General features: G+C 36.8%; 1 protein-coding gene across 15 annotated transcripts in view; it reads right to left on the bottom strand.

Annotated features, from left to right (window-relative positions):
- Window positions 1-23398, bottom strand: part of rapgef1b (Rap guanine nucleotide exchange factor (GEF) 1b) — a 44641-nt gene that overhangs the window by 4177 nt on the left and 17066 nt on the right. For 2 of the 15 annotated variants that reach the window (XM_081391113.1, XM_081391105.1), the window contains exons 2-23: window positions 22078-22220; window positions 20238-20416; window positions 19911-20067; window positions 19740-19828; window positions 19509-19658; window positions 17824-17886; window positions 16748-16868; window positions 15627-15813; window positions 14573-15049; window positions 12326-12531; window positions 10504-10659; window positions 7883-8035; window positions 5418-5504; window positions 5252-5337; window positions 5055-5151; window positions 3236-3311; window positions 2973-3057; window positions 2793-2885; window positions 1750-1935; window positions 1583-1667; window positions 1371-1465; window positions 70-148 (exon numbers count right to left, since the gene is read on the bottom strand). In XM_081391113.1, the coding sequence (XP_081247239.1) occupies window positions 70-148; window positions 1371-1465; window positions 1583-1667; window positions 1750-1935; window positions 2793-2885; window positions 2973-3057; window positions 3236-3311; window positions 5055-5151; window positions 5252-5337; window positions 5418-5504; window positions 7883-8035; window positions 10504-10659; window positions 12326-12531; window positions 14573-15049; window positions 15627-15813; window positions 16748-16868; window positions 17824-17886; window positions 19509-19658; window positions 19740-19828; window positions 19911-20067; window positions 20238-20416; window positions 22078-22220 (3050 nt within the window). Of the gene's footprint in view, window positions 1-69; window positions 149-1370; window positions 1466-1582; window positions 1668-1749; window positions 1936-2792; window positions 2886-2972; window positions 3058-3235; window positions 3312-5054; window positions 5152-5251; window positions 5338-5417; window positions 5505-7882; window positions 8036-10503; window positions 10660-12325; window positions 12532-14572; window positions 15050-15626; window positions 15814-16747; window positions 16869-17823; window positions 17887-19508; window positions 19659-19739; window positions 19829-19910; window positions 20068-20237; window positions 20417-21818; window positions 21908-22077; window positions 22221-23398 lie in introns of those variants that run through there. The other 13 variants (XM_081391116.1, XM_081391114.1, XM_081391117.1 and 10 more) reach the window with 9 other exon arrangements.

Genomic DNA, 23398 nt, shown 5'->3' with positions numbered 1-23398 from the left:
ATTAAATCACTCAGAAAGTAGAGGAAGTGCTCATGCATGTGTGTGTTACTCTAGTCAACTGTGGTTTACCTTCATGATTTTGATGAATTTGAGCAGCAGTTTCTCCCTGTCCTGAGCTTTCTCCTGCTGGATGATTATAGAGCGCACCCTAGTGGACAGGAGGAATTACACTTGAGTACACAAATACTGAGTGAGTATGGGGAATATGTAGATATACAGGGTTATAGTGTGCAGGCAGTCCTCCATAGCCAGATTTAAAGCGATCTTCATACATGTGTGGATTACACCGCAGCTAATTCAGGCTAGATACAGGAAAACTAACATCTGAACAACATGTCGAATTTACATCCACAGTTTTTGCATTACGTTTAAAGGGCTAAAATTTGTTGATGATAAATTTAAACTGTAGTTTTTTTTCTCAGAAGTGCTCCTTGGATAAGCATGGGAACTGTTACACAACTTTCCTTTTTGGTAAATTGTGTGTAAACCCAGCCATTTAGAGTCGAGAATGCTTTTTTGGGAAATTATTCACATAAAATTTTTTGAAATCAGTTTGAATTTTTCCCCCTAAATTCCATTTAATTTTTTTTAATTCCATTTACTTTTCAAATTAAAACAAGGAAGTAAAAGTTTGCAGAGCAGACTTCATATTTTTCAAAATACTGATTAACACTATAATAGTATATTAAAAATCATTATTTTTTTCAAAAGAAAATTCCATTTACTGTTAAAATTAAAGCATGGAAGTAAAAGTGAGCAGACTAAATTAGAGATAAAGAGAAATAATTAAATTGACAAAAGCACGAAACAAATGACTAAAACTAAAATTAAAATAAAAACTGAAAATATGAAAATAAAAGCTTATTCCAAATACTATAATAGCATATAAAGAATATTTTTTTTTAAAAATTCAGTTTACTGTTAGAATTAAAACATGGACGTAAAAGTGTACAGATAAAGAAATTAGAGATAAATAGAAATATAAAAAAATAATAAAATGTACAAAAGTGCAAAACAAAATCACTATAACTAAAATTAAAATAAAAAACGGAAAAAAAATTATATAAAAGCTAAAAAAATTCAGTTTACTGTTAAAATTAAAACATTAAAGTAAAAGTGTGCAGATGTTATATTTAATCACCAGTCTTTTGTGCTTTAGTATTCACAAACAGTAGTAGATATTGTGATTTGAGTAAGTGTCCAGCCCTACTTTTGATTTATTTATCCAAAATGTCCAAATTCTGTGACATTCCATGTAATACTGTAAATTCCATGGTGATTTTACCATAGCAGAAACCACAGGGCCCTTGATGCACATATAGGGAACATATGTTACACTGAGGGTGTAGCGGGTATCAGTAAATACGTACCAGTAGCTCATGTTGTTAAAGTGCTCTGTAAACTGGGTCAGATTTGGACTTTTCTCTTCGTTCTGTTCCTTTGCCCAAAGCAGCACCTCAGGAATCTAAAGACAGAGACGACGACAGGTTATTGTGCATCACTTTTTACATTTTTACACCCACAAATAAAAAAAATGAAAAAATCCATCATCACATCAAATAAAACCGTCTGTGTTTGTCACCTCGATCTTGTAGAAGAGTTCTGCGTCCAGCAACGTCAGCTGATCGGCGACCTCATGACTGCGGAAATCATGCAGCGTGCCGGGCCTTCGGAGGAAGAGCCGATTAAACACAAAACAAAGGTGCAAAGATGAGATACACCTAATGACCCCTGAACTTTGACCTTTACCTGGCAGAGACGCCCCGCGCGGCGAGAGGCTTGAGCGTGTGCACGTGCCGCAGGAGCCTCTTCTGTTCCACTTTATCTAGGATGTTCTTTCGCAGAACCCTCGCCAGACTCAGTTCCCCATTACAGACCAGCCGAAACACCAGATCCATCAACTGCCGCAGGATGTCCTCGGTCAGCTCCACCAGACTGACACACACATCACATGATGGAGAGAACAATCAGTCACACATTCAAAACCATTCAAAAGTTTGGGGTCATTTTTTGGAAAGTAATTAATACCTTTATTCAGTATAAATGCTGTTCTTTTGAACTTTCTATTCATGGTTTCCACAAAAATATGAAACAGCACAACTGTTTTCAACATTGATAATGATCAGAAATGTTTCTTGAGCATCAAATCATCATATTAGAGTGATTTCTGAAGGATCATGTGACACTGAAGACTGGAGTAATGATGCTGAAAATTCAGCTTTGATCACAGGAATAAATTACATCTTAACATATATTCACATAGAAAACAGTTATTTTAAATTGTAAAAATATTTCACAATATTACCGTTTTTACTGTATTTTTGATCAAATAAATGCAGCCTTGACGAGCAGAAGAGACTTCTTTTAAAAGAGTGCTATATATTCAATAAAATAGCTAAATATCTCCTCAATTAGAAAAAGCCTTATTTCAATATTTCGCTACAAACAAAAGATACAAGAAGAAACATTACTGAGTAATGTCTTAATTCATTAATCCATTAATCATTTGATCAAGTTCCTTGAATAAATCGTCTGAACGAACCGATATGCTAAGAAACATTTCTTCTCATCATCAACGCTGAAAACAGTTGTGCTGCTTCATGCTTCTGTTCGATTCTGAACGTCCCAAAACTGTGTTTGTGGCACATGTTATATAAAATTAAAAACATACATTCCTCTTAAATAGCTTCAACATAGCTAATATATATTTACAACATTGTTAATGTATGTATTCCCTTTAGCTAACCTCTAAGTAGTTTTTATCCATGTGAAAAAAAAATCCATTTACTCACCAGAGTTCATCCACGACTCTCACCAGCACGAAGAACGTGTTTTTACTGACACGCTTCTTGAAGGTGTCTGGACTGTGACAGAAGCGTGTGTATGTGCAGCGGAGTTAAGAAACACACACACACACACACACACACATGTAGACTGACTGCTACTAACAGATCACGCGATTGAAAGGATATCTGTAGTGAAGTTTTTTAATGAGGTCTTCAGGTGTTATGAAGGTTCTGTAGGTGGTGAGAAAAGCCTCGCAGTACAACACCAAATCTACAACAAACAGAGGAAAACAATTAAAATACACAGCAAACCTCCAACACACACAGATACTTTAGGAATAAATCAATCTAACACACATGCTAAATGCACACTATGACAAAGAACATCACATATACACACAAATGCATAGTACTGAACAATCTTCATATGAAGAAAGGATGTGAATTACCTTTGCGGTCTGTTTCGGTAGCGTGAACTAACAGTATATCACCAGAACCGGCTCTCACATCAGGACCATCATCATTCTATCAGAGAGAGAGAGAGAGTTATTACTGCAGCCCAGCTCGTGGCACTGCACCAGTGTGTGTGTGTGTGTGTGTGTGTGTGTGTGTGTGTGTGTGTGTGTGTTTTAGACTTCAACCATCAACCACTACAGAATTACTCTCGAAACACTAGAGGCAATACACTCCAGTTCTGACCGTGTCAAAAACATGCATGCTAAAGATTTCCAGCTAGTTTAATTTCTCTCATATCACTCTGATTCCTCTTTCTTTAACCATTATAAAACATATTTTTAACTTAAATCAATATTTCATGTCTACATATTTATATATTTGATAAGTGTGTAGAGCTGCACGGTTAATGAAAACGAAACCGATTCTCCTGTGTCTGTTACACCGCTGACAAGCACGATCACAGCGGGTCATTCAGATCTGCGTTCTGATCCAAAGAAAGCATGTAAACGTATGAAACTGCTTCTCAGTCTTCTCAACCACACAGTATCATTATTTCTGTGTTACAATAATTCAGATGATCACAGAAGTGCTTGGATTAAAAAAAGTTTATAGTTCAGATATAAACACTGATGTCTACAGTAGCGATCAAAATAGAGTAAATCACCTTTTGAAAGTAACTTGACGCTTCAAATAACGATTGTATCAATGCCATCATCACACCAGTAGGTGGCGGCAAGTGACTGTTAAAAAAATGTATTCGCATTAAAATATTCAATCAAGAGATTCGTTCAAAAACGCTGATTTATCCAGTAATGAAGCAAGTGAAGTCTTTGAGTGATTCATTGAATCATTCATTCAAATCTTTTTTTTATTAATTAAATTAAAATGAATGATAACATTAATATTCATATGTCAGAACCTCTAGTAAATGACATGCTATTTTGTTTATTTGTTCATTCAGAATCGTGATCTCTATTTTAAACAACAACAAAAAATAGCGATTCTCAATTTATTAATTGTTCAGCAATAGTTTGTAAATTATGTTTATCTGATTTAATATTTACATACTATTTGTACTTCTACAGGTTTATTATCTGTTAAGTAACTACTAATTTAATGCTAAACTATTTTTCAGAGTTCCCACCCTTTTTACATTAATTTCCAGGACTTATCACTCATTAATGGATAAGGAGTTTTAAAATTTTAAAGACATTACCTCCATTCCTCTACCCGACGAAATAGTTTATAACTTGGAATAGTAAAAAAAATAAAAATAAAAAGAATCTTTATAAAAACTTCTATGACTTTATTATTATTTTATTATTTATTATCAATTTTTACCCAGAGGCAGGGTTATTATTGTTAACTAAAACCATAAATAAGTACTTGAAATAAAATAAATATTAACAGAAATAAAATTATATATAAAAATTTTCTTTTTTAAGGCAACATTCCTCATTTTCATTTAGTTAAAATTTAAGTACCAAATTAACTAAAACAAAACAAACTTAAACGTAATAAAAACTATATAGACAAAAAACAAATTATATATAAAAATGTGAAAATAAATAAAAAATAAATGCACAAATGCAAACGTAAATTCAATCAATCAATCAGTCAATCAGTCAGTCAATCAATCAATCAATCAATCAATCAATCAATCAATCAATCAATCAATCAATCAATCAATCAATCAATCAAGTCTAATATTTCCAGGTTTACACTGTTCCTGGCGTTTGGTTTAAGATGTGTAATAAAGGTTTTGTACAGTTAATGAACGCTTCATGAAACTTTATGAAAGAGCATTATTACCTCTGCTTTGAGCGTGATGCGGTCCATAATGTCATTATGATCAATGAGGGATAATTCATCGACATCATCTATCTGACCATGACTGGGTTCTTTCGGCCTGTGAGCGAGAGAAAACATTACACACATATTCACACATCTCTGACCTGCCCGAAGCCCCACAAGACACAACACACAAGCACGAAGACTTGATTTCATACCTGTCCTTAGACAATGCTTCCTTGCTATTGGACGTGGGTATGTGGGGGGTGTGGTCTTGAAGCACATCATCACATGAAGAGGTGTCCTGAAGAATTAACAAAAATATAATTACACTCCAAACACACACACACACACCTTAACACAATGACACACATGGGCACTTACAGTGCGGTGTTTGTTGTCTCCGTTAGCCTGTGTGGACGAGTACAGGTTCACATACTCTCCCTCGCCACCTTCATCAACACTTTCACTCTATAGCAATAACAACAGGGACAAACGTCACAACCGGGACAGGCAGGAATCCAATATTCACCTTCATACACACACTGTTTAAGCTCCTCATGGTTTGTCTCACGACATACAGTAAACCTGTGCAAAATACCACTAAACGCACACAAAGAGTTTACATTTTCTGAGGAAATTAGGAAGGATGGTTGCTAGAGAGCTTTGGGTGTTTGCTTATGATAGTCTGGTCTTAGATATGACTCAGGATTATTATTATTATTATTAACTTATTTTAAATGTTTTTATTTTAAATTGTACCCGTTTACATGAGACTGTTTTTAACTAAAAACTGTAAAAACAAATTGGCCGTTCATTTACACGAAAACTGCATTTTGGGCGCCTGAAAACACAAACTTTTGAAAACGGGTTTCAAAGTGCAAGTTTTCTTTTTATAAAACAATACCGTTCTCATCTCTTTGTAAACTACAAAAACACGAATTCGTGAAAACGGTGACATCATGCGCATGATTATTACTAGGGGTGTAACGATACCCTCATGTCACGATTCGATACATATCACAATACTGAACTCACGACACGATATTATTGCAATACTCCAAGACATTAAGTAAAAGGTTAACAAAAAACGTACTGTTTATTAAAATGTCAAATTTGGTATTACATTGGGGGTGGAAATCAATATTCTTGGAAATGGTTCTCGTAACCCAATGCACAAGACAACAGAGACACCAGAATAAAAATATTGAAAAGTCTGAAGCTGAAAATACACTATTTTAGGTGAATATCTGTCACTGACAAGATGTATTTAAAATAATGTAGGCCACGTTTTACTGGTAACAAAACATTTGGCATTATCAGGACCCACAGATATTCCCCCATTGCATTATTATACATTCAATTCAACATTATATATAGTAGTTTAATGTAGTACTGACACTAAAACTCTGTAAACTTAAATTTTTTACTCGCACAGAAATTTCCATTTTGTGTGAACTACACACAATACATATTGTCACTTTTTACGATACATATTGATGCACTTTTGTATTGCGATTTATTGTGATACCCCTAATTATTATGTGTTCAGTCTATAGGCGCGTAGTGTTTCTTTAAAAAGTGACATCGCCAACTACTGGCCTGGCATGAATAATACAGTTTTTCTGTCATTTTCGCGGATCCGTGTGAATGGGGATCATTTTGACAACGTTGTCATCTGTACGCGAAAAACGCAAAGGAAAAGCTTTTCCTTTTTTGATACACTGTCGTCGTGTAAACGTTCCCTAAAATTAAAAGCATAAAAAAAGGCATTTACATTACTTTAAATAAAATAAACATTAGTTGAAAAAACTAACTCATTTCATTGCGGTTAGTGGCAAAGGCAATATTTCTCATAATATGAGAATGGTAACTATAATAGTATATTAATATCAAAATAACACTGCCCAGGACCCCATTTTATTGTCCCACATGTGAAAATTTTCCAATCTGTTTCAAAAAGCAATAGCACACCTATCTTTTTCACTCAGAAAACTCAAGACTTTTCACTGAAAACCAAAGTTATGACACAGAAATGACATTTAGAATATGTTTACCACTAGATGGCATCGATGCACACACATTTACAACATTTTCTTAATATAACATTCTTGCATAATGCTTTATTTGGTTGTTTTTTACAACAACAAAACACTCATAAGGAAGTGGATATAATGATACAGTCCATATTATATTTTCAGGAAAAGCTGAGATAAAGTATCATTTTTCATGTGTTTATAAAATATCTATGCTTTTCGGACAAAACTGCACCTCCTTTTGGGGACGTCTTAAGTAGAGGAAATAGTGGTGACACTTTACATAAAGCCTTCATGTTTTACACATTGTAAATGTATTCATAATGCATGCTATAATGCATTTATATCTTTTTATAAATAATCGCAACCCAAATTAAAATGCATAATAAATATTCGTAGATTCTTTGTTAAATCTGAAATTGGTTGTGTGTTTGAAGAATTAAACTTTATAAAGCTGTACAAATGGTGGTTACAATTATTCACAAGATCATACAAATGTATTATAAGGTGCATAACAAGGCATTATTAATGCCTTTTTTATTATACATAAAGGCTTTAAGTAAAGTGTTACCAAAATAGTTAATAAATAAATGTTTTATTTTTAGTTAGAAATGCAAAGACAAGGTTATTAAGGACTAGTTATTATTATTTGCTTTATTTAAAAACAATAGAAGCCCATATTCTGATAATTACTGAAATGTGTGTGTTCTTCAGTGTGTGTGTGTGTGTGTGTGTGTGTGTGTGTGTGTGTGTGTGTGTGTGTGTGTGTGTGTGTGTGTGTGTGTGTGTGTGTGTGTTCTTGAGTGTGTTTACCGCGGAGGTAAGAAGCGAGTCAGAAAGAGAAGACTCAGAAGGAAGACAGACGGCCAGAGAGACCAGAGAGCTGGTCAAGGACCCGTTAGAGACACCACCACCATCTAGAGCTCTGCCGGCATGGGTCGAGCCGACCGGGTCAGAACTCTGCGACTGGTGGAAACAGAAGAAAAGAGAAGAAATGGGAGAGGAAAGATGGAATCAGGGGAAGTATTTGGAATAAATCTGAAAAGAAGGGAAAAGACAGGAGAACGGAGATGGAAATATGTTCTATTCTGTGTAAAATAGCACGAGTTTAAATTAGTAAACACCCACTAAAGAGAGAACAAACTCTATCAGGCAATACAACACAACGCTGGACAAGTCAAATCCTGGCGGAACTTCCGGATCTTACTTAGAGGGATTAAAACACCTGCAGGGACTCGCCTGGAACACCAGCAAGAACATTCCAATTCATCCCATCACACACACACACACACACACACACACACACACACACACACACACACACACACACACACACACAGCTCAACAAACATGGTCCAACATGTTTCCCCGAGAGATCGGGAAGAGCTTCCCCCATTCTATTCCATCTGTGACATTCTGGAATGTAAGCATTCCACAGAGACTCAGAGGAGGGAGTGAGGAAAAGAGATAGAAAGAGGGGGGGAAAATACATATGGAGCCTCACAATCTTGCCTCACACACACACTTTACTGAATGAAATGGTTCAGTCTTTCCTTAGGCACACACTCACTCACTCACACACACACATAAACATCATATTGCTTCTTCTCTGACCTCTAAGGTCAGGGGTCAAGAGCACAGAACATTCCAGCACAATTCCCAGATTCCGTTACCATGACAAACTAGTTTAAAAAACTCATCACTAGGGAGAAACACTCCAAATAACAGCTTGCTGATCTCGGTAACAACCTGTGTAGTGTTTATTAATATTTTGAGTTAGCTTTTATTTTAATATTTTCAGTTCCTTTTAATTTAAAGTTGTAGTTATTTTATGTGCTTAAGTCATATTAGATTTTTATTTCAATTTTAATTATCTTAAAGGGGTGGTATAATGCCCTTTTCACATGAGTCTCTGATGTCCCAGAGTGTGTATGTGAAGTTTTAGCTCAAAATACCCCACAGATATTTGTATATAACATGTTAAAATTGTCACTTTTTGAGGGTGAGCAAAAACGCCTCGTTTTGTGTGTCCCTTTAAATGCAAATGAGCTGCTGCTCCCGGCACAGGGGGCGGAGCTTCAACAGCTTGCACTCACACAGACACGCACTGAAAATTTAAAAAACTTTTAGCCTTTTATGTTCAAACCGGAGTCAGACAATGATGGAGAGACTCAAGAAGGAGTGACAACATGTAGAAGCAACAGGAAATTTCCGAAAGGTTAGTTAATTAATTTATGTAGCTTATTTGTAGTTATCTTCTAGTCATTGATTAGCATATTCTGTCTTGATAATCTATAAATAGTGTTCAGGGGGCGGGGTTTATGTAAATTATAGGGTTGGTGATGTCACTAACCCTGGAGGAATGTCGTTTAGTTCCTACCAGCTGTTTGTTGTAGTCCTTAAAAAAACAATTTATTAAAAAAAAAAACTATCTTTGCTTTGAACTTTGAGCATTGTAAGTTTGCAGATGTTGTTTATGATCATACCATTCCACACTAACTAAAGTTAGAAAAGTGAAATCATAAACACCCACCCCTTTAAATGTCTATTTATTTCAGATTTAGTAACTTTAGTACTTTAACTTCAACTTATACAAGTATAATTTCTTCTTATATTTATCATTTATTTTAGCTTTATTCGATGAAAAATGACTTTTAATAGTCTTAGTAAACAATAATAACACTAGCAATAACAGACTCCTTCAGCATCTGTGTGCAAAATATGGGCCAAATTTATGCCAATCAAAAGTTTGACTGCACAAGCCACCTTTGATGCAATGAGCAAAAGTAAAAAAGTGTCTAATAAAGCACTAGAAGGTGTTTGTGAAATCCAATACAACTGGAGGCCAGAGTTATTCAATAAAATAATGTATGAGGGTCAGTCGTGATCTTAGTTTTAATGCTACATGAAGATTAAACAGCATTTTGATAAGCCATGGATTTAAACCTTAAACCCAGATAATCAGATAAATTAAGATTAGATAAGATTTTAGACTTAAACTTTAATTCAGCTTTGGTTCTGGTTCCAAAAGTCACCAAATAAAACCCAAAAGGGCAAAGTGGACGCGCAAACTCCATAAATAATCTTTAAGTCACATCTGAACAGCGGTTTAATAACCACCCCAGGGAGACATGTTAAAAATAATGACAAAACCATATGAAGAGCACATGTGTGCCGAAACCACACACAAAATGACCAGAACACACTGAATACAGATGATACATATGCAGGCGTACAAAGAGTATAATAGGCTTCATTCATGAAACGTGTTATATTCTGTGTATTCTGTATATATATTCATTTTATTATTAAATACTAGCCCTGAAATACTTAACACACTTCTTCTTAACACACTTAACTTCTTCAAATTTTGAAAGAGGAAAAAAAAAATCCTTCTTAATTGTTTTCACTCCACTCCTAAACTGCTCACTCACCACAGGTGTGGTCAAAGAGGCGTGGCCACTGAGGAAGGAGTTAGACACTGATAGGCTGAGACCAAGAGCAGGCTCCGCCTCCTCCACAAGCCCAGCAGGAGGAGGGAGAATTGAAAAAGAGGAAGAGGAGGATGAAGAAGGAGAGGTATAGGAGGCCTAGAGCACAAGACAGAAACATGGAACAGGAAGAAGAGAGACAGAGGAAAGAAAAGAAGAAGAAATCAGGTTAAAAAGAAAGAAAAGCAAAGAGAGTTATATTAACTCGGCTGGAAAAAATTAGAAGCTGGTTTAAAGGCAACATGTGTTTGTGTGTGTATATATACAATATATATATATATATATATATATATATAAACGGCCAGTTAAATAACAGTTTTAATAAATAAGCTGAAGTAAACCTAAAAAGTAAAAGTATTGTATTTACTTTGAACTTGATACCCAACAGTATGCAGATAAAAGACCATAGTAAATAAAAACTTGATATTTACAGCTATGTAGAACTATTTTCCTTGGTACAAATATATGAATTATACGAGCTCATAGATATTAGTAAAAATTATTTTATTTATAATTATTATAGGCATAAATTAAAAAACTCTGACAGTGAGACTTACTTGGTAACCACAGGTAAAACCATGCATGGCTAATCGCTATCACTGTCAAATTATATTACGAATCTATATCTTATATAATAAAAACGCCTAAACACAGGTAAAATCTATACACAAATCTTCACGAACAAACTGCCATAATTTCATAACAAAAATGAATTATATTCCCCTACCTAATAAATCTAATGCAATATAAATGACTGTAACATAGTATTAATATAAAAATGCACATTTCTGCCCAAACCATGGTAAATACGGTCAGTGTTACTACAGTAAATTCATGGTAAATAAGGGTGGTGATTTAAAAGACTTTTAACTTAGTTCACGGCACCGTGTTTCTCCTGTTTCCCTCATCAGTCTTGTTGGGAATGTTGAGGCTGTTTCATCCGATTTAAAACTAGTTTAATCATCGAGTGACTTGTGGTTTGTACCAGAGGTGTGTGTCAAATGATAATGCTTCTCACTGGATGTCGCAGCGCTGTTTAATAATGGTGTCCAGGACCGGAAGTAAACGCAAAGCAAAAAAACACAGAAAAAACTAAACCGACTGATGCTCAAAAACAGCTCTTTAAGCGCTCCAACTGACCTGAGAAACGTTTTCCCAAAATTTGGATAGATACATGGCTGCAAAAACAGGGGGAGGGAGGCGGGGGTGCCCTCGGGCCGGATGGAGGTGATTGGCGGGCCGGATTTGGCCCACGGGTCACCAATTGAATAGCCCTGCATTAGAGCATTAGTAGACTGTCTGCTTAAAATCTGCTAACACTTTATTCTGATGCTCCCAGACAGACATTCTCCTGACTATGAGTAACTTTAAAGTACATGTCTACTAACCCAAACCTAACTACTAATACTCTAATAAGAGTTAGTTGACATGTAGTTAATTCTAGTTATTAGACTGTCTAAAGTGGAGCATTGAAATAAAGTGTATCTGCTCTGCTGTGGCAGAAATTCCCTACAGTTCCGGTTTGGTAAAGAATCTAATCTAATCTGTTACTCTTTTACAAAAAAACTAAAAAAACATAGTTAATCCGTGTTTTCCACTTGACTTTACAGTGACCCTGACGTGTCCCACCAGACCAGTCACATGTGGCCTAATCTAAAGAACCTCAGTTTGACCTCTCACCTTTCGGAGCTTAACCTTTGACCTGCTCCATGCTCAATGCCCTCAGGCACAGGTCACTGATAACATGCGCTGGATGATAACTCACCAGTTGTCTCTGTTTGGGTGGCAGCGCTGGCGGTGGGACGGGTTCGTGCACGGAGTCTGAGCTGCTGTAGGAGTCGTTGAAGCCGTAAACCTCCTGAAAGCGCTTGTTCCTCCGCTGCTCGTAAATACTCTCGTTCTGCGGCGTCTGATAGAAGACGGACGGCTGCGGCTCCGAATAATCCTCCACAAACTGCATGTACTGCAGAACTACAGAGTTGAACATACAAAAAAAAAAGAGGCATTCGCTTGGTTTTGAATTCTGTAAAAACAGTATACACCAGGGGTTCCCAAACTTTTTCATTCTGGGACCCACCTAGACAAGTATAATCAATCTCAAGACCCACTTGCACTGGTGCTACCAACTTTCTCAGTTGGTCGCACCAGCATGATTTGGTCGCACCTTTTTTTTTTTTTTTTTTGCTACATGCCATGGGATTAATCAATGCATGCTGATGGTCTTAATCTGCATACCCTAGTTTTGCACTGATGTAATAAGACTGACAGTGACAAGACCTCATGTTAGCAAAATATTTTAAACTTTTAACTCTTAAAAAAAATTTAAAAAACATGAATGTTCTTTAATGTTTGATTATAATGTTACCGTCTTCACATAGGGATGGGAAATGATACGATTTTATCAATAATAATAATGCCACCGACGATTCTGATTATCAATCCGATTCTTTGACGATTCTCTTATCGATTCTTGATAGCACTGTGTGGAAAAATGTAGTCATATGCTTTTCAAAAAAAAAAAAAACAAGGAGTTTTATTTATTTTAAAGCTTATGCTTGAGTAAGCAAACTGTACTTTTTATGTAATTTATGTAAAAAATAGAACCTTATTGTAAAGTGTTACTGATTATACACCGATTCAGACGTCTCCTGAGTTCACTGTTGGAAAGATCAGTTGTTTTATCCATTCATTAAAATGAATCGGTTCAAAGGAGTAATTAGTTCGCGAATTGGACGTGTCGTGCGCGTTGTGTGATTATCCCAGCAGTTAGGACATGGACATCCAAGATTTGTGTCAACACAGAAAACATTTCATCACTGGATAGTTTTATTCGTTTAATTAAAGTGTTGTTTTATGTCAGCTGAATGTCGGGGACGCTTTTCAGAGAAGATAAGGCAACAACGTATTTAGCACAATTCACCCAGCGGTAATTAAGGGAAAAAAATCTCTGAATGCTCCACATGAAACTTTGTCTTTCGACATTTTACCACCGTGTCGATTTATTTTGATTAATATGTGCGAGGGAGAGAGAGCAAGACAGCGCTTAGTTTGGAGACGGTGAAGACTTGTTTACTCGCCTGGCTCAGAAGAGAGAGAGAGAGACCGGGCGCGCGACCGAGTCTCTCTCTGTTTGTTCTTTCAGTTAAACATGCACTGTGACTGTCACAAGCGCAGCAGTTCATCTACATTAGGCTACTCACCAATCAAATAAGACTTTGGCGGGACAAAAATTAACTTTGACGGGCGCTAAAACTCACTTAAGAGTCGTTTGGTCATTAATCGGACTGGTTTTGTTTCACTCATCATAACGTAAATTTAGCTGCAGCTAAGTGCCTTTGTGCGACCCACCTTTTCTCACTGCGTGACGCACAAGTGGGCCGCGACCCACAGTTTGAAAACCACTGGTATACACTACCGGTCAAAAGATTAATTAATCATTTAAATAAGTCTCTTGTGTTCACCGAGCCTGTATTTATTTAAGCAAAAATACAGTAAAAACAGTAGTATTGTGAAATATTGTTACTATTTAAAGTAGTTTACTAGTTTAATATTAAAACGGAATTTATTTCTGTGATCAAAGCTGTATTTTCAGCATCATTACTCCAGTGTCACATGATCCTTCAGAAATCATTCTAATATGATTTGATACTCAAGAAACATGTTGAGAAAAAAAAAGCATCACAGTTTCCTTAAAAATATTAAGCAAGCAGCAATATTTTCAACATTGATAATAATAAGAAAAATTTTTGATAAACAAGCACCAACAATAATAACAATTGAGGACCAAATCAGTATTAGAATGATTTCTGAAGGGTCATGTGACGATGTGCCAATGCATAAAAATCCTAAAGGTCCTAAAATTTAAAACAAAATAATATCTTATGTATTTCTTTTGGGGTGAAATAAGACCCAGGCGTGTTTCTGGATGATATTTCAAGAGATTCACTCGTTCATTAAAAATCTAATTTCTTCTGACAGCGAATTTATCAAGTTGTGCAGCTTTTTCTCTTACTCTGTTTGCCCTTCTTCTCTGGTAGCGGCGGCGGGCTGTCGGCGCCCGTATACTGTGAGAGTTCGTCTCCACCGTTGACCTGAGGAAGGGGCGACACCGGCGTCACCAGCGGGAACGGTGGCGTGGGCTGCTCCTCTTCTGATAGGTTATCGTAGTGCGATGGGAGGCGCTCGTAAAGAGGGTATGCTGATAAGATGGGTGCGGATCGTCGCTTCTTCTGGGGGAGTGCAGGTGGATGCACGCGATTGGTCTGTCCAGGTGTGAGGGGCGGAGTCCAGTAGTCCAGGGAAGCCTGATTGGTGACGGGAGCACTGAAACGCGGGTGGGTGGGTGGGGCATGGGCGGGGCTTAATGACTGAGACTCCCCCAGGCATTCTGGGAGAGGGCTCAGACTACTGCCAGTGCCGGTGGGAAACGGTAACGGGTCGGAGACGGACAGATCCTGATGTAGGAAGTCGTAATCAGGATCGTATCCCTCTATAGAAAAAAAGCAGAGGATCAAATCAAGGAAAGCTTATAAAAACCTTCAGCTTTTACTCAAACATTCATAATAGTGAAGTCATTATTTATGTAGCTCTTTATAAAATTCGGATTCACAATTATAAACAGGAAAATAACAAATCCATGATGCAAACTTTCTGCTGTAAAACAATAGTGCCATTATTGACAGAGTTGATTCACTTCAGTTCAATAACTTCATCAATTATGAAATGAGTTCAATTCAGTGATAAGTAGCGCTACAGAATAGAATAGGGATATTATTCAGCTAAAGTCAGTTCAATGTTGATTTAATAACAGTGTTGATGTTGCAAAATTAGTCAATTATGAAGGCACACTCGATTCAGCTATAAAGCAGCTCTACAGAAGACATTGAGCTCAATTCAGTTCAAGATTTGTTCACATCTGATCTGTCAAAATCGATGATATTAATGAATATTAAGTGTCTTTTAAACCCCAGCTAAGCAAGCCAAAGGTGACCGTGGCAAGGAACCCAAACTCCATCAGGTGACAGAAATGGAGGGAGAAACCAAACAGTGTAATAGTGTGTGTTTACCTAGTGTTTCACAGCTAGTGTTGCGAGAGCACTGCCCGCTGTCTCGCTCCAGTGAAGAGAGCTGCTCGTCGGACTTGCTGAGCTTTCCCATGCTGTTACAGGGAGAGAGACGAGGCGAATCCCCACCGTACGACTGGCTCCCGCCGGAGAAACGCCTCTGGAGGAGATCCACATCAAACTCCTGCTGCTTTAACCACACAACATGCAACCACAACACCATCATCACACTGATGTTGTACAGGAATCCTCTGGACTGTAAGAACTTCCAGTCATGTTAAAATACACAATATAAAAATGAGCTTTATATCAGTTTCCACTTTAATTGTATTTTTTTTATTTTGCAATTTCTTTTTCTTAAATTTTTTATAAATGTTTTGTTTTTCAAATTATTCAAAAATATTTTAATTAGTTTTGTTTTATAATTCTATATTTCTTATTTTTTTCTAGATATTAGTGCTGTCAAATCAATTAATTGCATCTAACATAAAAGTTATTTGTGTAAATATGTATGTCTGTGTGTGTGTGAGAGAGTGTATGTGTATATATGTGTGTATATATATGTGTGTGTATATATATATATATATATATATATACATACATACATACATACATACATATATATATATATATATATATATATATATATATATATATATATATATATATATATATATATATATATATATATATATATATATATGTATGTATGTATGTATGTATATATATATATATATATATATATATATATATATATATACACACACACACACACACACACACACACATTTACAACCTTTTATGCTAAATGCGATAAATTGATTTGACAGCACAAATATTTCTATAGAGTTCTATATAGTTATTATTTGAATTTTAGTCATTTTAGTACTTCAGCTTAAACCTATTTCAGTTAATTCTCATTTAGTTTTAGTTTTTTATCAAATATTTATATTTTATTTTACTTTATTTCAATTAACAAAAATGGTTTCAATGGTTTCAGTTAGCAATAAAAATACCGATTCAAACACCATTCAATATTACATACTTCACTTTTAAGTAAAGAAAATCAAAATTAAGTTTGTGTCAAAAGGTCAAAGTTCAAAAGCCTTGATCAGGAGCCGTACCTGGTTTAGAGCTCCAGGAGGCAGGTTGAGACCACATGATCCTCGACTCATCGGCGCTACCACGGCAACACGCGTGGGGGAGGAGGCCGACTGTCGCTTCTTGGGAGGCAGAGCGGGCGGGCTATGGGCACAATATGCATAAATATGCAAATGAGTTTGAAAACACAAGTATGACACAAACAATGTAACAAGGTCAAAAGAAACGAGCACAGACAGTCTACACACAGTTAGCGAGGGTCTAGCCAGGAATTTAATTGGACACACTCACACATAACACACACATAAAAGTAGCACAGCAGTGGAATGTGTGGGCGGTGAGTTCGGATCTTGGGTTTCCCTGACGATTCTTCACTTCAATGAAGCTCTACCAGGTAACCATGGAAACATTAGAACAAACTAATCATAGAACACCCAGTGGGAAGGATTAGAGCGGGATGCATCTCTAGGCAAAAATCCTGAAGGAATGTGCACAGGATTCCATTTGGAATTTGTATTAAAATTTGGAACTATTTCATAAGATCCAAAAGGATTAAATTAGAATATTCTAAGAATCAAATCAGATCCTACAGGATTTTAGGAACACTTTCATCTTACTGAACATTTATCGGGTTTCATTTTATCTGAAAGATCCTGAAAATTCTCTTTTGATGCACTAAAGAAATATTATTTTGAGAATGATAATATTCCTATTGGAAACTACACTGGAATAAAACTGGAGCAGAAACAATTTTCACTCAGAAATTGCTAGAAAGTTATATTCCAATAATCTTTGTTTTCTTTACAACTTCGAAATGATTTATCTCAAAATTATCCCCATTAGGATCCTTTAAGATTGACGGCAAATTATTTAGAAATTCCATTCACATTCTTTTAGGATTTATAGACTATGCCTCATTGGTCAGCCATGCAATCAGGCTTTCCTCTGATTGGTCGTCACTCTGCTACGTGCAATCCAATTGGACGCACAATGCCACACAACCACATGCAGGTAAGGGCCTTCATCCAATCAGAGAGGCCGAGGGGTGTAACTGTGTGATGTCAAAATGCACACAGGAGTACACCATTGGCTAACGTACGTTTCCATCGCCGTGGCCCTCCGCTGCCCGGCAACAGGATCGGAGCACAACTGCATCCTGTTCCTGTCCCATGACAACCAATCGATCAAAGAGTACAGAGGAAGAAGATGAACAAACTTTTTTTGTTTGAGAAAACAAAGATTTTTTTTTAATGAAAACCAGAAAATGCAGAAAGACAAAGATGATGTGTGATTGAAGGACACAAAGATGATGGAGAGAGAAACAGATACAGTGGTTGAAATGCTAAACAAACAAAGAGACATTAATTAGAGCAGATGCCAGATTTAATTCAGGCTGAGAGGGACGGAAGTACAGTTCCTTCAATATCTTGAGCTGTGGGTTTAACAATGGCTGGTGTGATGTAAAATCTAGAGCGCAGGGTGGCTGATGGCCGATATCACGCTGTTATATATTAAAATAGAGATATACTGACAAACACTTTGAAATACACAAGTTTTCCACTTGATCAGGTATTTAATATAGGGTTTTCCACTCAAATATGAGCACAAAACACACATTTACAATGAGAAAGAGCCTAGGACAAAACATATATCGCCAATTAAATGGGTTAAATTATTAGTTGACTATGCACAGTATTTTATTATAAAGAAGGTTTATAAAAATACGGATTGAGTTGTTTCTAAAAGCAGAAAAAAAGTAATTAAAAAACAGCTATGCATATGGATTATCAGATATAAAAAAATAGCAATAAAATTCAGACTCAATGATGCAAAATGAAATGTACTTTAAATATTAACATTAAATTAACATTTATTTACCTTATATTAACTGAAATCACATATAAAAATGTTAAATTAAGTATGCCATGTACTCTGATATATACACTTGTATATATATGTACTCATATATATGTACTCATGTATAGCTAACATGATCTTATACACCCTCCACACACATACACACACACACACAAAAACACATCTCTTATCATCAGACGGCAAAAATAACTCACAACCATCTGTAATTCCCCTTCACAGAAAGTGTGTATGATACAGTTACTACTTGCATGTCTCTAATTACAGACAAAAAGTAAATGAAAAAACTTCTGCTTCGGAAGCCAAACGCCTTCGAGAGATGATGCCGTCACATGAGTGTGTGTGTGTGTGTGTGTGTGTGTGTGTGTGTGTGTGTGTGTGTGTGTGTGTGTGTGTGTGTGTGTGTATCGGATGTGTTTTCATTCAAATATATTTAGATACTTACTTGTGGAAGAAAGCAGAATTAAAAATGAACATGACATAAATAACCATCACTAAATATGCTACATACTGCAAATTATTCTGCTCACTACTCACTGCACACTAATATACTCCCTGAGGATACATTACAGTGCATGTGTTCGCCTCATCAATGCATCCTACACACTACACACAAGCGTATTTACCTTAATCTGTCGGCTGTAAAGGAAACAGTGAGGTATCAAATGATTTGAGACAGAACCAAAATGAAGGTCTGAGTTTGGAATGGCACACTAGCCTAACATTCACTATCTTTGCAGTTTTCAGTTTGTATTCAGTGAATCCTACAATGCAACAGACTCAAGTCTTTGATTTCAAGCATGAAAAATGAACCCAGAATAATATCTTTTTAATATGTCTTTAAAAAATATGTTTTGAGAATTTTTTTCGTCTTCTGAAAGCACAAACAACAACGTCACGCTGACATACCTGTGCTCTGCCAGTTTGAGTCCTGGTAGAGGAGGTTTGGGCGGAGCCTCTTCCTCTGACATGTCAGTCAAGCTGTCAGTGGGCGTGACAATGGGCGTGGTCTTACTCAGGATCGCCTTCTCTCGTTCAGTTAGAGGATTTTCACACACACTGAGAAAGAGAGAGAGAGAAACATTATTAAACAATCTCTATGCAAACCTGATAAATCCATATGGGCCTTTATGACTGTACCTCTCAGCTTTGGTCACAGGAGGCGCTGGTTTGTTGGGGGACGTTGGCGACGGTTGCTCATGTTTCTCTATTGTGAGTTTCACCAGCTCCTGTTACAAACGCACACACTCCAGTTATAAATATGCCAGTGTTGTTTTAACCTTGTCACAAACACACATCTCATCCCCTCACCTTCACACCATCCAGCACGCCTTTGATCACCGTGGTGACGGTTGCCACGGTGTCCTTGTCGTCGAGGTCGATGCCCTCCAGCATCACCTGGTCGGACCAACGAATGAGATTCGCCAAACTCTGATAGACGCGGTTATGACAGGAGGACATTGCCGAGCTGCGGAGAGAGAGAGAGAGAGAGAGAATAATGGAGAGAGGGTGCATGCAAGCTGTAAAATCCATTCATATACCACTCTATTCAATATGGTACCTGAAGATATTTTAAAGATTACCACGGTATTACCATGGTACATGTTGAAAAACCATAGTTAGTGCTGGTCCTCTCACCTGTGCTGTACCCGAGCCTCTACCTGCATCAGAGGTAATATGGCCTCCAAAACTTTACTAGCTGATCCAGGAAGCATCTGGAGAACTTTTGTATCGACGCTCATCTTGTCCACAATCGTCTTGATGTAACGCAGAGCGCTCACCACCTCCTTCTCCTGTTCCTCCAATCGACTCACCTTCTGTTAAAAGACATTCATATTATTTACAGAGGATGCTGAAATCTGCGATAATAGAGCGGCAACAGAGTTACAGTAGAGTTGAGATAGAGCAGCAGTGGAGTTATTCTATAGCTAAAAGATGTGGAGATAATCTTTACAGAGATAGAGCTGCAGTAGAGCGTAGAGGGAATGTTCACTGACAGCAGCACTAGAGTTGCTGTAGAGTTAAAGCGTAACTCTCGCCAAAATACAGCCTAGGGTCTTTTTGTTAATCTACCCGAGGCAAACTTTAGTATAAAAGCATAATTAGAATGGAAACGTCACTTTTAAGTTTGACCGTATTTTCGTTTTCGGTCAAATTGCCTTTTGAATGGGAGTGCTTGGGGCACGACTATGATAGCATCAAAAATCGCTTTTTTTTAAAACACTAAGAAGGCTCGACACAACATGAAACTTTGCTGGAAGTATCACCAGGGGCTCTACACATGAACTCCAGCATTGAGAACATTGTTTGTGTACACAGAGTTTACTAAAAATAAAGATTTTGAACAACTCACTGTCTCTGTGTCCGCCGGCATTTTGACAGTCAAAAATAGTCGATCTCCGAATGTGAATGAACTGACTCTGAATTTTAGTATTGCTTCTTATATGAGGATCCTTTTTCAAATACAAGGTCAATCTTGATTTTCACTAACGACAAAACAACAAATTATCCGTGAATTTATATGGAACTAAGCTTTAGGAGCTTTCCATCTTTACTCTCCTCCCTGTTACGTTGCATTCAGAGATCGACTATTTTTGACTGTCAAAATGCCGGCGGACACAGCTACAGTGAGTCGATAAAAATCTTTATTTTTAGTAAACTCTGTGTACACAAACAATGTTCTCAATGCTGGAGTTCATGTGTAGAGCCCCTGGTGATACTTCCAGCAAAGTTTCATGTTGTGTCGAGCCTTCTTAGTTTTTTAAAAATAGAGATTTTGATGCTATCATAGTCGTGCCCCTAGCACTCCCATTCACAAGGCACTTTGGCCAAAATGAAAATACGGTATAAGTGGCATTTCCATTCTAATTATGCTTTTAAACGAAAGTTTGCCTCGGGTAGATTCACAAAAAGACCCTAGGCTGCATTTTGGCGAGAGTTAAGCTTTAAGAGGGTATATAGTTAGAAAGGCAGTAGTGTTACTGTAGAGATCTGAGGGTCTAAAAATGTTTACTGCGGTAGAGCAGCAGAAGATTTACTGTAGAATTGAGAGTACATTAATTAGGATGAGATAGAGCAACAGTAGAGCGTAGAGTTAATGTTCACTGACAGCAGCACTAGAGTTACTGTAGAGTTAAGAGGGTATACCGTTAATGTGCACTGATACAGAAGGTTAGTAGAGTTAATGTAGAGATATGAGGGTGGAAAGTGAATGTTTACTGTGGTAGAGCAGCAGATTTACTGCAGAACTGAAAGTAGAGAGTTATTGTTCACTGATGTAGAGCGACCGTAGAGTTGCTGTAAAGTTGAGAGGGTTGAGTTTGGAGTAACTGTAGAGGTAAGAGGGTGGAAAGGTAATGTTTACTGTGGAAGAGCAGCAGTAGAGTAACTATAGAGTTAGTGGAAGTTAATACTGACTACTGTAGAGTTATGGTAGAGTAACTGTAGATCTCAAAGGGAAAGAGTAGAGTTGCTTTACCTTGTTGACGGGTTTCTCAGGAGTCTTCACTGCAGGCTCTGGCTGGAGTTGTTTGCTTTTCTTAGATGGAATTCTTTTAATCTTCGGGGAAGGAAATTTCATCAATTTCATCGTGAAAGAGGAGAGGTGAGACTTCTGGGATTCTGGAAAACAACAAAACACAGAAGGATAAATTCACAAGACAAAACAAAAATGACATATCAAAAGGACAAAAAACAAACAAACAAGCGTTTGCATAAAAAAATAATAAAATTAAAAATCTGCCACAGACCAAAAAAAACCCCAGGTGATTTAGGAAATTCATTCAGGCTTTATCTTTGACAAATTCACAGCACCGTTTTGGTTATCAGAGCGATGACAGATACATTTAGAGGGACGATCTGTCACTGAAAAAGGAGGGTGGGATACTTACAACCAGCAATCAATGCAAGATCAGAGTCATTTTATATAATAAGCACAATTAAACTATACAAATGAACACATATAAGCCTTGCTGGCGATAAACATCACCAAACAAATGTGCTCCCACAGGCAATTACATAAACCAGAATCCTCGTCTGTGGAGTTTTATCATAATTGGAATTTTATGGTCTGTAATTACAGAGAGAAAGAGAGAGATTCTGCGCGCGCACACACACACACACACACACACACACACACACACACACACACACACACACACACACACAGCTATTTCTTAATTTATCATCCTGTTCAAAGTAATATCTGTTAAATAATACTCACATGCACAATTAGACAGAATGTAAACTGCACAGCTCATTCAGAAATCATTGCGATTGTGACATCACAACAACGAGGGCATTAACATAAATCTGCCCACATTTACACAACAATTACTCAATATTTAGGAACTTCAGCCCTCTCCACTACGGAAAGATTACACAATAATAACATAGATCGTTTCTCAATAGAAATCTTAAAGGTACAGCAGCAAAACAGCCTGTTAAAAGATTTAAAGTGTGTGAATTCGGCATGAGTAGCATTACCAGACAAAACTAAGGAGTCAGAGAAGGTGGAATATGATCACAAAAAAAAAACAATTATGGCTGTTTTTGGTGCAGGAAACTTATCTCAACCTTTTTGAGTTGTTTTAGCTTATTTTAATGCTTGTTTTGTTTTATTTTAAATGATCTTAAATGATCCTGAGGCCCCCGTGGAAGTTTGTTGTCCTGTTTGTTTAAGCCCCTTTCACACAGGGCGCTGATCCCATAAAATTGCCATAAAATTGCAGTGCCTTCTGTGTGAACGCAAACACATCCCGGGATTGATCCCAGGATGGGGACCTAATAACATTGCTGGG

Source organism: Scardinius erythrophthalmus, assembly GCF_964197995.2.
Source record: "Scardinius erythrophthalmus genome assembly, chromosome: 17".
NCBI lineage: Eukaryota > Metazoa > Chordata > Actinopteri > Cypriniformes > Leuciscidae > Scardinius > Scardinius erythrophthalmus.
This window is presented reverse-complemented; position numbering and strand designations above follow the sequence as displayed.